This window comes from Eurypyga helias, unplaced genomic scaffold (genome assembly GCF_000690775.1).
Source record: "Eurypyga helias isolate BGI_N326 unplaced genomic scaffold, ASM69077v1 scaffold16562, whole genome shotgun sequence".
Taxonomy (NCBI): domain Eukaryota; kingdom Metazoa; phylum Chordata; class Aves; order Eurypygiformes; family Eurypygidae; genus Eurypyga; species Eurypyga helias.
The window spans coordinates 106425-122708 of NW_010235673.1; the positions used below are offsets into that span (position 1 = coordinate 106425).

The following is a 16284-nucleotide window of genomic DNA, read 5'->3' on the forward strand; positions in this document are numbered from 1 at the left end:
GCTACCCTGGGACTTGTCAAGAACAGTCTCTCAAGGTCTGATGGGTGAGACCAGAAGAGATGGTGGCCAGGTCTCCAACTGCAGGCCTCCTCTGAGCTATGATTCATGCTACGTTTACTCCTAAACTCATCTTTTTCTGAGTAGACAAACCTCTCACCGTGAGGAAACAAAAAAGAAGACTCATCTGCATTTTACTTTCCATAACTAGAAGCTTCACGTTATCTCTGTGTTTAGACCACAGACTAGTTAGTTGGCGGTGTGGCAGTTGACATTAAAAGGATTAGTAAACTAAGCTCAAATAATTGTCTTAAAAACCTTGACTGCTAAATGTTTATATTTGAGAGGATCAAAAGGAAATCTACTTTGTAGTGTGCACTGTGGTCGGGAAGGGGCAGAGAGGGATTTAAATGGCTTAACTGCAAAACTGTTATCACCTTGATAAGTCCCAGTGTAATAATTCAGCAATAAAAGCAAGAAATGCCCTTGGAATTTGTTTCCAAAACTGATTGTCTGACTGGAGACAAGTCAAGCTCTTTACTTGCCTGAAAAACTCGGTCAGAAGAAACAGAAAAGGCTACTGAAATGTAGTCAAGAATACAAAAATAAGTACTTTCCAGTGACTTCGGAACTGCAGATTTTTTGCTAAAGCTACTTGAAGCCTACAGTGATTCTCCCCTGAATTATCTCGTTGTATGGCAATGGAAATCCAGTAAAGCTGAAGCAGTCAGGTTGCAGGCTACAGTGCAGGATTAGGCCCAAAGTAACATCTGGAGTCCAGGTACAGATACAAATGGCTGTAGTTTATCAGCTTATCTGCTCAAATTGCTGATATCCATGTCAATAACACATAAACTAAGAGGGAGAGGAGCTTGCTACATAGATACAGGCACTTGTAGCAGTACAGTGCCTTCAGAAATCAGGTTCTCGGGGCTCTTTCACCTCACCAATATGCAAGAAAGCAATGAATCTGAGAGCTGAGACAGGATGCTGTAGCATAGGCAAGGGTGGGAGTGGAACACACCACAGCAACTTAATAACGCATGTATTGGTTTGCTGTCTTGCACCTTCCTTTGTTGCAAAGTGAAGATCTAAACAAATTACCTTCCTTTTGACGTTAAATCTTTTCTAAGAAAGCCGTCTCTGAAATCTGACAATCTGAAGAATAGCAAATCCACTAGTTTTGGGTAGCCCAGCAACGTCAGAGCATCTACCACCCAACAGACCACAGAGTTCCCGACGGCTGGTGGGAGCATCACTAAGCTGCAGGGATGGCTAATGCGAGGTAAGTGGACAGCACGGTTGTCGGGCGGCAGGAAGGGCTGCATTTGCCAGCTGCTAACCTGATCGAGAGCCGTCATAAACTCCACATGACACCGGTTCTTCAAACCAGAGAAGAATGTTGAGACTAGACAGGAAAACGCAGGACCGTCTCTACCTGTGCTTAAGTTTCAAAGTAGCAATGCCCAAGATCATTTGATCTGCCAGGCATTCAGAAAATCTCTGCTATAAAACTACCACTAAAATACGTAATACATTCCAGACAAAAACATAAAGCTTTCAGATTAGCTGCCAAACACCAAATTTTCAGTTTTCAATAGTTCTGTTGAGAAAAAAGCCTCTGTGCCTCACAAAATACTTCTCCAAATAGCTGATCTCCTAGCTTTGTAGGTACTTTCAAAAGCAGCTCCCTTTCACGCCAGCACAGGTGACGTGTAATAGGGTACATGTCATAAGTCAGTGCCTTTTCAAAGCGTGATGAAAACAAAACAAAATAAAAACAAAACAAAAGAAAACAACACAACCTTGCACCAAGCCAAGGAGGAGCGTCAGACCGCGCTGTTTGTCGTTACCTTAAATCTCTTCTTTTGGCCAGCTCTCCCGGTGAGATAACCCAGGGCAGGCTCTGGGGAAGACATTCCAGGGCTTCGGGGGAGAAGTCAGAGAAATCCACACCGTACTCCGTCAGGATCCCTTCCGTTTCCGGCTCAATCTCCCCAGCCTGCCCAAGACTTTTGGCCAACTGCCTGCAGAATGAAAGGAAGGGATGCTTTTTTAAAGTGTATAATTACTACTGTCAAGTTGTTAGTGTCCCCGCAGAGAGGCTGCTGAGCCCTCAAACATACTCTTTCACCCATCTGCTTCTCCCTGAGTTTTGGCACAGGACTCAGAAACCATACCATGACTTATGTCTGCTGGAGATGCAAAATACTAGGCAGTACTCTGGGCTGCTTTGTGTATCTGATTTTTAGGAGAGGTTTTATATTATTAGATTTCTGTATCTGATTTTAAGGAGACATTTTATATTATTAGGTTTTTGCAGGGGTAAGAAAGTGTGAAATTTTAGAAAGCAGATATATCCAACAGGGATAAGAAAAGCACAGCCCTCCACACAGACAGCTCTAGCTTTACACATGGCTGGTTCCCTTGAGATCCTCCTTCCCCTCCTCATTACTGAAAAACGTGACTTAGTCCCTGCTATCTGAAATGGAGAACAGGTTAGGACCCGATCCCAGACAGCTCTGTGGAAAAGAGCTCCCAGGGAGCCCAGCACACCCCTCTACACCCTGAAGGATACGCCTCTGCCTGGGCAAACTGTGAGGGCATTGCAGTGGGTGGGGAACCTTTACTGCCTTCCTCACAGGAAGTTGCACACACAGATATGCCCACAGATTGTCTTTCCAACCATTTTCCAGGCTCTTTCCAGGTCCTAAACATTCACAGAATCACAGACTGGTTTGGGTTGGAAGGGACCTTAAAGACCATCTAGTTCCACCCCCCCTGCCATGGGCAGGGACACCTTCCACTAGACCAGGTTGCTCAAAGCCTCATCCAGCCTGGCCTTGCACACTTCCAGGGATGGAGTATCCACAGTTTTGTCCCTTCTCTCCTAGCTAAGCAGAAGCCTCTGAACCAGGAGCCAGCTGGAGAGGAGCCAGTGATCTACAAGCAAGTCACAGCCAGGGGAAACTGTCCCCCACATGCCAATAGTCTTTGATGAAGTATCCTGCACATGTGTGGATGAGGCTGCTGCTCGATTATGCTTAGAGAAAGTTTCCATCTGCTCCAGCGCAAACCCCAGCGCGCGTTTGAGCGCTCTCGTGTCACAGAAGCGTTTGGTTCTGGTCACAGCACGCAAACTGGGACTCCAATGAAGGGGACAGTCGCCCCCTCCCTACCTGGTTACTACATGAGAACCTGTGTCCCGTGGTGGCTCCCCCTCGCCCCCTTCTCACCCTGAGATCTCTCTACACCACACAGAGGTAAATTATTATTTTGTTTTTAATATACTGCCATTAGGGCAAATGGGACATTACAGCCAACAGAGATAACGCTTCTGACCCACGAAAACGACAACTGAAATTAAGGCAAATCCATCAAAATATGACACAAAAGAGAGGGGTAATAACACAGCACAAAATCAGCCACTCTAATACATGGTTTTCCGCTGCATAAAATACACAATCATTATATTGATCCTCCTGCTTTAATTCCAATGAGTGAGAACAGGCACTAATTACTTTCCTAAATTGGGGCCAAAACAGCATGCTTGTCATTTGGAAAAGCAAGATGCTCTCAGGGCTTCAATCGTGCCATAAACCCACAGAACAAACCCCATCCGCACGGCACAGGCAAGCCCATCTTCTTTATGGGAGCTAAGCGCTCTCTCCTCACCACGGGAAGGGCTGGCGTGATAAACCCGTCACGCTGTGTAATACGCTGGGAAGGATGGCGCGGTGTGGTAAACCGTAGAGCTCGTGTTGCCTAGCTTTAAAATAAAAATGAAAACAAGGATAAAAGATATTTCCCTCCATTGTTTCAGTTTTATGTACAAACTGTATGGCAGAAATACGTGCGCATTTGGCATCGGGGCCGAGCGCTCTGCTCCTGCAGCTTGATCCCAGCCTGATCCCTGTTTTAATGCAAATAAATGAGGCATCAGTTTTATCTCCCTCTCTCTAAGCAGTAACAATAAACCAGAAAAATTACCACTTCACTTCCAATGTCTAGTGCGACCCAGGGAGACTGAGCAAGGATGAGCCCTCAGGTCCACAGGCCCAGGAGCACCACTACGGATGGACTGAAGAAAAACAAAAGAGGAAAAGAGAGGAGATGTTGCCCTACCAGAAAGAAATGGCAAGCGCTTGAGTCTCAGGTGCCCCTCCTCTTGGAAGGGCAGAGCTGGGAAGTGCACCAGGAGGGCAGCTGGACGTCTGCACGACTAGTCATGGAAAGCACCTCTGAATGCCAGAGTGCCTTCCAGCTCAGTCCTGAAACCCATGTTCCCTTGATCCGTTTACTGAAATTAGATTATGAACCATAAGGGGTTTACCCAGAGGTTTGATACAGGACTAATATTTTTTTTATAGTAATTAACATTTGATTTACAGCGTTCCAGGGAACATTTCCCAAGTACCTTGAAATAAAAAGTGTACAACTGGCTTTAATTGGGGCCATGTTACAGTCACACAGACATGATGACTTGCATCAGAGCAAAATCTGACAGGACAGCATGTGATCAAAGGTAACGCATATAGGATCACCGATGGCCCCGGAGTAGCAGTCAGGCTGTAAAATCACTCACAGGGCTCCGCGGCCACCAAGGGTAGCAAGAATAGTTCAAGAGGCTTATAAACAACAACAGGCACAGGGCCCAGCGGCAGTCAGACGTTCGCTCCCAGGAGTCACGGTGTCTGTGACACCCCAGGCTTGCGTGTATCTGTTTGTTTTGCTGGGTTTTTTTTTTTAAGATGTTAAAAGGTAAAAAAATTGTAATGGTTACAGACATAAACGTTCGTTTTCTGTGACGTTGATGGGGCAGCATTAGAGCGTGCTGGAGGCTTCTTCGAATGCTCCTGGGCTGATGTCAGGGGCAGCGGCAGCATGCACAGATGGGGACGTGCCCTAGTTGGGGCTCTGGGCAGCACAGGGTGTTCCTCCAAAACAGCCATAGCTGTGAGACCACTGAACTGCTCCGAGCTGCAGACTCACTGGAGCGGGACCTCCTGCGTGTGTGCGCCTGGGACAGAGCCACACTTGTGCTGCCATCTTCCCCTTCGTGGGGACACCCATTTGGCCACCCATTTATAGCAACACGTGAGCCCTCTCCACTCCCCAGACTCAGCTGAAACTGGCCCATGTGTTCAAAGGTTATATGATAAGAACTCTCCAAAAAGACAAAGTGTAATTACATAAGGCTTGTTTCCTTTGGAAAGCCGGGCAGGCTCCCAAACGGGAATGAATAACTTCCATGGGGACTTAACAACCTTACTCAGTCTCTCCTGGAGCTGACTTGTTCACAGTCACCCTACATGGAGGGTGTCTTTCTGCAGTGGGAGGACATCCTACACATCAACAAGCCACTGCTCCTAGAGGAAGCTTGTACAGCAGCAGGAGAGGGGACAGCAAGGAAGGCCACCCGGCTGCTCCCACCACCCAGGGCCTGGAGCTCACAGGCAGCTTGACAAAGCCCAAAGGCCCCAGTGGAGATGGAGCGATGTCTGCAGCACCACAGAGACAGCAAGCTGTGCCATGGGAACCCGAGAGCGCGGTCCAGCCCCACCCCGACCATGGAGCTGCCACCCTCCAGCTCCTGGACCCTCCATGGAAGCACAGGCACAGCATGGTGCTCCCCACAAAGGTGGGGCTATCCCACGCCTCAGAGCTGTATGGTGATTGACTGTGCCGAGGGAACACAGTTTTCCTGAGAGACAGTCCCATCTGCAAGAAGGTGTTTATCCAACAGAGCTACACTGCTTGGGAATCAGACCTTCCCTCGAGCCTCCCAGCTACCCAGGGTATCCAGCCATTTCCCCTCACACCACGTTCATTTGTGAATTTAGGGATAAAAAAGGAATAAAATGCCAGAGAGGAAAGGAATTCAAGCCACTTGGATGGCTTTGGAAAGAAAGGTGGTCAAGTGAAAGAACACCCCGCAACGTTTCATTTTATTGCAAATGCCGTGACAAATCTTGTCACCTTGACAGGCCAATATCTAAGGCCTTGAGCTGGAAAAGCCACCAGCCCCGTGTGACACAGGAGGAGGCAGTGATTTGACATTTTATTATTACTGTTTGGCTGTTGTTTTTTTTAAATAGTCTCATCCATCAACATATGTGGGGGCAAAAAGACTCCACCTTAACCATCTCCAAAAGTGTGGAGACGTCCAGACTAATTTTCCAAACAAACTTGGACTCCATCATTGAGAAAAGGCCTCCAGAAAATAACTGCACATGGTAGTACTTGTAATATTTACTTGGAAAAGGAGACTATTTTGGAGCTATTTTGCATTATCTGCTACCTGAAGCAGGTACAGCTACATGGCGTTTCACTGCCACGGCAAACTCCCTCCACATGCAGGAGGGAGCCCAGCGGCACCCACTCAGGGCATCACCAGTGGGACATGGAGCCATTAGCTCTTCCCTGCTCATTCCCAGCACGGTTGGGGTGACAGGGTGGCCCTCAGAGGGGACAGGGTGGCTTTCAGAGGGGATAGTGTCTCGCTGGTGACCACCAGGTGGCAATCACGACACAGAAACACACCCCCTCCCCAGGAGACCTCCAGGGACTGCCCCCGTGCAGGTGACCACCCTGGGTGGCCAGTGCCACCACCAAACTCTTGGCCAGGGCATCCCACTGTTTCAGCCACACACAGTCACTGTGAAGACCAGAATATGCTGAGAACTGTGCTTGGAAACCCGGCAGTGAGCTTCCCAAGGGAAAAGGAAAGCTGCAGAAGGTGCATGACCAGCTGAGGGGGAGTTCAGCTGCAGGATGGAGAGTACCTGGAAACACCCAAGGTATCCATGGGAAATGCCTGCCAACTATGGAGGGAGTTTTCCTTGCCGTACTTCCAGCAGACTCAGATAGTGCAGTGATGACCTGCAGGCTCTGTAGTCCAGACACCTTCAAATCCCTGGTGGTGCTGCCCAAGGGGCACCATGAAGTCTGTGGGCAGAACTAAGGGACGCACAAGTGTTCAATAAACCCAAACGTGCAACGAGCTGCAGATCACTTGCTCTCCTCTCCTTCAGCTGGGGCCACGGCTAGCTACACATCTTATAAGCAAGCCTATAAACCAGTCTGAAAGCAAACAGGAACTTTTGGGACCCTCAAGAGGTTTCCTTGTCTTTCAGTGTTTAAACAAGCATGTATTTATAGTTAAAAACAAAACGGGTCACCAAGGCTTTATGGTCCCATCTCCGCAAGGCACTTAACTGAAGCACAGCCGAGTCCCAGAGGAAAGAGTTATGTATGAAGACAATCATGGACGTTTTCTTTCCTGACAACACCCTTTACAACTTGGAAACTACCGAAACAGCCAGATGAGAATATATAATGTTGTCAGAAGCCCAGATTAAAGACACACACCAGGAAAGAAGACATTAGCCCATCCTCCTAATTTCCCCTGTTTCTGCTGAGAAGGGGGTTTGCTCATGGCAAGAAGGCAAGCAGTACAATCACCCTCCACTCTTTTCTCTGTTGGAGTCCAGGAAGACAAAGAAAATCTCTGCCAATAAGAAGCTTAGTCATAGTGAAGTTCCCAGCGCAGCCAGCCCCTAGTTAAGTGGAGCTCAAAGGGGGCAGCTTCAGTTCATGCGCCGCAGTCCAGCTAGGAAATACTGACGGACTTAACAGCTCATGTGGCTCTCAAGGAGTACACGTGAAACTTGCTATTACCGGGCATGCAAAGCAGCCACAACTGATAATGAACTTCATTTCAGAGGGACTTGAGTTTACTTTTACTTCTAGGGCTGATAGATCTGTGCCAACATACTTACTCTTAAAACCCACAAGTTTTATGCACGTATTAAGCTTTACCAGGAGTTTGAGGTGAGGACTCCAAAACCCATGGTGCTGACACTGTCCACCAGCTGTGCTACCCCATCAGAACAGCTTTGCAAGGAAAGAGAAAAGCTGTGCTTTACGCCGAACTCCCACTACACACATGCTCCAGACTACATCCAGATTCCCATCACCTGTAAAATTTGAGCACAGCATTGCCACAGGTCAGAGATACCTAGTCCAAATCACCAACTAAACCACGACTGTTCAGTTTTTCCCAAGATAACTGAATAGATTCATCAATGTCCACCATTTTTTCTTGAGACCCACTTAACAGGAAATCAGCACTGCCACTCCAGGTGGGTGCTTGGCACACTGCAGCTATTCCCAAGAAAGACTGCAAATGCTGAAAACTACAGGGAGTTTTGCCACAAGAAGAGGCAAAATGACCTTTCAGTCTGGATCCAGCCCAGCATAGGCCATTTGAGTAGCCCTGGCTTAAAATCTCTTCCTTCACGGTAGTGCCTGCAATTTGAACTCAGGACAGCAATGGCTTTACAGCAGCTTCTGATAAGCACAGAGTGCAATACCCTTATCTACTTCAGGAGTTAATTAATCTTCTCTTGATTTCTAGTATCCTCCCTTGAACCAATGCAAATTTAAAACCACAATAATCTGTGACTTCTTTCAAAAACCAAACAGGAGCCTCACAGCTACTGATCTTCTTTCTCTGGCAGAAGAGAAATGCCTACACACTGTGTACTACTCTGTGCAGGTTAAACCACGACACACTCTTACAAAAAGGGAGGAAAGATTGAATAGCTGCCAGCACCCCACGGTGCCTGTGCTGACCAGCGTGTGTTCCCTCTAGACTGCAAGCTCTTCTGAGCGAAGGCCATACGCTCATTAATGCTGTGATGCACCAGCACACTGAAGCAGGCACCTAGAGAGACCAACATTATGTAGTGTCGTGGTTTAACTAGCGACGAGCTATCCTTAGCCTCATCACAGTTTACCCACTGCATACCACAGGGATACAAGACAAGTATCTTGTTAACAGATTTCCCATCTCTATTGCACGTACCAAATTAAGTGAAACCAGGAACTCTGACCGGAAATCTCAGTCACCCCTATTTCCAACGGCAGCCACATACCCTGTTGCAAAGTTGCTGTCTTCTTTCCAGTCCACTATGCGACAGATGAAGAGCATGTTTGAATAGTCCTCAGGCCTGGTCACAAAGTCTGGAGGGCAATCAGCCAAAGACACGTAGACCCTGGGCACCCTGTGGTCCACAGGTGAGAACATGGCACACCTCCTGAAGAGGTCACTGTTCCTGTCTGCCAGAAGCTTGATGAAGCCTGTAGCTGCGCGGGAATGCTTCTTTTCCAAAATATAGACCACCTGGAAGAGGCAAAGATTTCTAGTTAATACCTTTATTTTCTTTAAAAGAACAGGGATACACAGAGGCTTAGCAGAATATCTGGAAAAATCACAAGGCCTATATCATGTTTTCCATGTGTGTGTATACGTGTGTGTGCATTTTTCAACCGAGTACCTATTTACAATGCATTTTCCTTGCCATCTTGCTCGTGGCTATAGAAGAGCCGAGTGCCTTTCAAGTGCTAGCTCCCTACAGCAATTTTCTTGATTACAGAACAAAACCAGACAAGAAGCAGATGCTTCCAAATGCAGGGAATTAGCCACAACATACAAGTAACTCCTGTAAAAATCTTTCATTTGTATCCCCGGCCTGTGATTTTGACATTCAGCGCAGAACAGGCCAGTCCAAAAATGGTGCCGCTGGCGGATCCAATGCTAACCACAGGAAAGGATGTGCTGTGGGGAATTTGGCAGTTCTCCCCTCCTCTCTGTGCTTTCTGAAGTTAGGGGTTATTTTACCTTTATACAAGATGGCTTTGAAAAGAATAATAAATTACAATATCACTAAATAATTGTTCCAGAGAGGTGTTCATCCAGGCTGTATTTTTGTAGACCATAATAAATCACTGGATAACAGAAATATTATAGCCGATTTCCTAAGCTTATACAGAAGAATCCTTCCAGAAGGTTTCAGGAGCTGCACCTCTGTGCGATTCTGAGCGCTGGAATTGCCACGCTGGATGAGACCAGATGGCAGGCCCAGCCCACAGCAGGGACCAGAATCAAAGGCTGCAAGGGAAAGCACAAGATGTGGAAGAGACCTGACCCAGTGGTCCTTTTCTGATCTCTTAACATGCAGAGATTGACCCAAATCTTGAACCAAGAGCACTAGCAGCCTTTCCAAAGTCTGTAAGAATTAATTCTGACAACTTTGGGTATCCTGAGACTCACATTAGTATCCAATCCTTTTTCTGAATCTTGCTAAGTAATTCTGCATAACAAACAAAGGGAATTTAAGCCAGGATAATTGGTAAAAAGAACAAGACGCTCGATTCTTATCGGATCAGACAATGAGTCTCTTTGAAATGGGGAATGAGATCCAAAGACCAACAGATGGAGACTACAGTGAGGCCAGGGCTAGTCTCCTTCAGGCTCTGGGACCGCACACGTGCTCACTGGTCACTCTCCCCGGAGTTACCTTGGCTGTCCTTTGAAGGAACTTATCCGGGAGGAGCCTGGGATCATTCACCTTGGGTCCATCATCTTGCTTTGTTCTGTGCACACCACCGATCCCAACAGCCTTCGCTGCATCAGACAAGACAAACACAAGTTAATGCAGCACATTTCCATCAGGAATGTGTGTTGGGCCTTTGCTGTAAACTACAATACGAGGCGCACGCAGTAGACTTATTTGAAAGGAGAAAGATCAAGGGTCAGAATAGCCAAGCATGAAGCAATTATTACTTTTCCAGTCTACCACAGAGAGCAGATGTATGTTCACTTATCATGCAGATCTGCTGAAAACCAACAAAACCCAAACTAAATCCAAGCTTTGCAAGTACAACTATACCAGCTATAGTAAACAAAATGGTGGAAAACACATTCTTTAATAGTTAATTAAAACAATTAACTATTGTGAACTACATGAGTTCCCTGGCATTTCTTAGGTAGAGTCATTAACATTATATAAATACTCTGTTAAGTACATACATTCATTTAACATTGAATTTCTTTCTAAAATGTTATGCAGGCTGATGATATGCACATTTATCTTTGAAACTCAAACCATATTCACATTGACCCTCTTCAGCTGTGGATCAGGATTATAAAAGAGCCTTATGAAAGTAATTGCTAGAGATGACAAACAGCTCCCTCCTCCTGAAATCTCTTCACCAGTTACTGAGAATATTTCAATTAACTAATTTCTAGTTTGCGATTTTCAAATATTTGAGTATCCGAGTTGGAAGTATCTGCTATAGGTGGCTGTCACGCCAAACACACGTAGTGTTTACAAACATCCACCTTTGCCATGGAGAAGGCTGGGACCCATCCCTCCTGGAGCTGCATCACTGCTAAGAGCTCTTGGTTCCTAGTCTGAGAGTGTTTTTCAGCTGGAAACATCCATGCACTCTTCTCCAGAGGGCTCATGGAAGACGGCTGTCTTTTTCCGCTTGTATGGCAATCGCATCCATCTCAAGCACATGTGCTAAAATCAGTCTGAGAGCGTTCAGTCGGAATTTTGCTGTCTTAAAGAGAAACCGTGGCACTGACTGCAAGTTCCAAGAGACGTGGCTGTCACCGCTTCCCTTAGAAGACACAAGATAAAGCAACGTTTCGTTGCAGACTGTGCTCCAGCGGGCCAACGGCACTCAACGCACGCCAGGAAGCCTCACAGAGAACAGCGGTGACACACAGACCCTGGCCCCCAGATGACACCCATCTGTCCCGCAGGGACCTCGGCAGAGGCTGCTGGTGACATGACGGATGAAGGGGAGGCTGCCGCTGCCGGCAGTGCCAGGGCGCTGGGGACCAGCGCTTGGGGGGAGCGGGGGGCAGCAGCTTGCCCCGGGGGGAACGGCTGTGCACCACCATCACGAGGGCACGTTCACAGATGGTCGAGCTGCCGTGGACGGCCTGGGCTGCCTTCGGGCGACGTTACCCCAGCAGTCGTTTGACAATGACGGCTATCGCTCTGATGACTAACTCTGGTTCTCATATGCCACTAATTATCCCCAGCTTTGCTCTCTGAAACAAAGCTCCTCAGACTTCGCCTCTCCCCAGAGATCATCTTCTTCAGAAGGTTCTAAGTGATTTTACTTCTATTTTATCTTTACTGACTTGCCAGCAAGGCCAGGAGAAGAACAGACAGATATTCAGGAGTTTAAATAAAAATCTACTTTCCTAAAAAAACCCACCAGTAATGGCAGCAGCAAAACCCTTTCCTTTTTACTTCTCTTACTGAGATGAACGCAGATGTGCCACAACCGGGGTTATTGAGGGACAAAACCACCCAGAGTTTCATAGTGACAAACAAACTGAAAGAAAAAAAAATTGCTCAGATGATTATAAACAGTTTAAAAAGTGGGGAGACCCAATTACACACCTCATTTGCTTGCCTCCTCTAAGATCTTTGCCAGCTAAAGGTCATACCAGGCCACCAGTTAGTAAAGAATAAAAGCAAGGAGCTGTTTTGTTTTCTTAAAAACTGCAAGCCATCAGTTAATAGTCAGGGGTTGATGGTGTGCTGACCATAAAGATGGCTAGGGCAAAGATCGGGATGATTTGGGACAAAGAAGGGTTGGCAGGCCCGGAAGGCCAGGGGAGGTAGGTAGCCTTCCAGAGGCCACGTGCCCAGGCATACCTGCCACAAGCCCGGGGCTCTACTGGAATGAACCCTCTCCCACTGAATGGCTCATACTGGTTGGAATTGAAACCAGATCTAAACGTGTCTGGAAAAAAAGCAAGAGCTGCACTCGCTGTTTTCCCAGCGTAGCGGAACGACGGCAGTGACTCAAGGCCCAGCAGGCAAGAACGAGAAGAGCACCAGGAGCTGCGCGAGGAACATGCCCTTGTTAGCGCTGCCTTCTTTCCATTTCTCCTTCCAGCTCCAATTTCGCAAAAAACTCACTGGCGTTTCTTTACTGAAGCAGCTTTCCCTGTCAAAAAAAGGAGCCAGCAGTGTCCCCGGGTGGTATCCCATACCTGTGTGCAAAATCACAGGAGCACAAGGAGGGGGCTGTCACAGGGAGCAAGCAACTGAGTGACCAGGGCTTCCTTTGCTTGGCATGAAGAACAGGCAGGGCCGGGGCATTCCGTCCCCCTCCCACTGAAGCTGAGCCCCATGCAAACCCAGAAAGGTACCAGAAGGCATTTCGATGCTCACTGTGGCACATGACAGAACCTGCCCTTTCCCTTCACAGCCGGTATCAACCAGGGGCCGTTGGCTGGTTGGAGAGTGCCCTCTTCCTCAGGGGTCTCTCCAGTTTCAGTATCCCTGCCAAAAAGTCGTGGGATTATTAGAGACTCCAGCAGACAGAGGCTGGGACCTACAACTACACCATCAACAGAAGGAAGCAAATCCCAGCCATGTACCTATTCCTACCCACATTTCTTAACCAACTTCAGTATCTAAAGATCATCACATACTTACTGATGGGCAATGCTCCTGAAACAAGGGACAGGGAAGAAGACACACAAGGAACTCTGCACTTTTAGGGCAAAGAACTCTGCACTTTTGGGCTTCTCGACAGCTTGTAGCTGCTCCTCTTGAGTCAAAGCCAAAATTCTGTCAGTACCAGGGCTGCATCCAGTGCCCAGAGGTCTACAGCAGCACAGCACCAGCAATGGGGGCTCCCTGTGACAAAACCCCCTGCTCAGAAAGGCCAACTACCCAGATCCAACGTCCTGGCTCGGTTGTGAAATTCCTGCACAGAAACCTCAGTCTCAACTGAAGTATCAAGGCAGCGAAAACCTGCTTTGAGTCTGGTACCCGAGTCCCCCAAATACACTTTGCATAGTCCCTGTTTTTCGTTGTGCATCCTCCTTCCCTTCAGTGAAACTGGGAATTGGTGGGTGGATGGAGAGAGGAGGTATTGAGGCCCCACCAGAGACTGGTGGTCTAGATGATCTGAGCTGGGAGACACAAACATCTCCCACAACGGGGCAGAACCACAGAGGCAATCCTAAAGGAGAGTTAACTTGTGAGAGGAGCAGGATTCTGAGCAGGGGAGGTGGGAAGAAACTCCTTGCATTAAGCCAAACTAAAAATTAATTATTCTGACCCCTTTACTGCAGTGGTTATCCAATGACCATTCAATATTTCCACCCTGGGCAAAGACATGTTTTCTGAGAAAGATTTACTATGTTAGCTTGGGCAATACTTCATAAGCTTATCTTACAGTGAAAACACACTTCAGCGACTGGGATCCAGTGAGACTGCATTATAATCTCAGTGTTTTCCTTTCAGCGATTATCTGACAAACCAAAACTGTAACAGTCTTACTCAAAAAAAATTAGGCACTAGATACAAAAAGCAACTCGAATTGGTTATGTTATTACCAACAAAATAGATCCAGGACACTTGGAATTTGCCTCCTCCTGGAAGAGATCCGTTTAGGCAGCTTCAGTGCACACTTAGATCTGTCTGACAGGCACTCCTAGGTCACACATTATTTTTTTTAAAGCCATCCCCCACCCCCCAATTTCCTTTTACAATTACATTACCGTGACATTAAAAGGTGGCCAAAGTGGACCAAAAGTCATCAGACTAGAATTCTGATTACTTGTGACAGATCCAAAATTGTTTTCATTAGGTTTGCATTGGTCACTGTGGAAATTTGCAATTCTGTCCAAGAAGAATACAATTAAAGATGCAATATCCACTTGCAAATGAAAATATATCACAGTTTCAGATCTCAAAAACAACTCACTGGAAAAAAAAAGAAAAATCTCCCTCCTTGGATGAAAAGAAACAATTTAAAAAAATAGTTCAATGTTTGTTACTTCAGCTAGAAAAATAAATCTGCTTGAGAAGTTAACTTAATCTGCATGGGCAGATCTAAGAATCCCATCAGAAGGCATCATGGACACGAAGGTTTTAATAAAGAAAATACTGCTCTTCAGCTCAGTGCTCAGATACCACCACATCTGTACACCTCCCAGGAGCAAAGCCCACTGCTGACCACTGAAGTAACACCACTTGGTTCTCCGATGTCTGCTTCAGTGAGCCCTTTTCAGCATGTTTTAGTACCAAACACATAGCAAAGTGGTGTAAACCCAACAGATCTATTGCAAATATCTCAAGGATTGTGTGTCATACTCAAAAAGGATATTGTTTGCAAAGTTCTCTCTATATCAGAGACACACTGAGATGAAAACTCCCTTCGACCAAAACACGATACGTTCAAACGCACCCACTGATCCGCCCTGCGTTACGCTATTCTGCTACAATCTTCATTTTTTGGCAGATGAGAAGGAAACACGTTGCTGCTTGTAAGACAGTACAAGGGCACTTCACATTCTGCCACCGACGTTTACTGGCACAGAACAGGTTTTCCCTCGGGAACACAAAACTGACGGTAGGAACCAGTGGTTCACATCGCACTTGGTCCTCTCTTCACCAAGTAAACCAAAATGTCATTTTATGAGGGTCAAAGCAAATGGATCAGATTCCTTAGAAACACCTGCCCCTAGCTGGATGATTTCAGTTCCTATAAATTATTTCGGTACCTACAGAGGCAGGAGCACGGAACTTCCCCTGATTTTGGCAGATTTCTCCCCATGAAGTCCACAGTACAGAGGCCCAAGTGAGCACTCTCTGAAGCCTCACCTAGCAGGCCAAAGAGCCTCTCCTCTCTACCCAGAAGGTAGGGAAGAGGAAAATGCTGCATCACTCAGTATCAGGTACTATCCAAAACTGGAATATATTTTAAATAGGCAGTAAGAAGGCTTGCATAGGAGAATCACAGAATCACAGAATGGGTTGGGTTGAAGGGACCTTAAAGACCATCCAGTTCCAACCCCCCTGCCATGGGCAGGGACACCTTCCACTAGACCAGGTTGCTCAAAGCCTCATCCAGCCTGGCCTTGAGCACTTCCAGGGATGGGGCATCCACAGCTTCTCTGGGCAACCTGTTCCAGTGCCTCACCACCCTCTCCGGGAAGAACTTCTTCCTGATATCTAATCTAAACCTCCCCGCTTTCAATTTAACCCCATTACCCCTTGTCCTGTCACTACAGGCCCTTGTAAAAAGTCCACCCCCAGCTTCCTTGTAGCCCCTTCAGGTACTGGAAGACTGCAATGAGGTCTCCCTGGAGCCTTCTCAAAATATCATGCAAGAAGCAGGGATATGTGAGTATTTCTATCTCCAAACACAGAGCTTTCCACGTGTGATGGAGGGAAGGCAGGTAGTTCACTGTGATGTTAGGCACACTGAAGATGAGGTCCAGGAGACTCAGATAATTAGCAAGAAGATTTTTGCACTGATGGGAGGAGACCCTCAGAGAGGGAGAGGAAAGGCATAAGGGATGCCTACAGCAGAGACTAGCACCTTCAGTAACACAGAACAAAGGCAATGTACAGTTGTGAGCACAGCTGGCTTCCCTACCCACAAAAAACAGCC

General features: G+C 47.0%; 1 protein-coding gene across 1 annotated transcript in view; it reads right to left on the reverse strand.

Annotated features, from left to right (window-relative positions):
• DIS3L2 (DIS3 like 3'-5' exoribonuclease 2) overlaps positions 1–16284 on the reverse strand; it is a gene marked incomplete at its 3' end in the record, with an annotated part of 168980 nt that overhangs the window by 103956 nt on the left and 48740 nt on the right. The window contains exons 6-8 of the mRNA XM_010146847.1: positions 10362–10468; positions 8937–9184; positions 1851–2024 (exon numbers count right to left, since the gene is read on the reverse strand). Of these exons, the coding sequence (XP_010145149.1) occupies positions 1851–2024; positions 8937–9184; positions 10362–10468 (529 nt within the window). The remainder of the gene's footprint in view (positions 1–1850; positions 2025–8936; positions 9185–10361; positions 10469–16284) is intronic.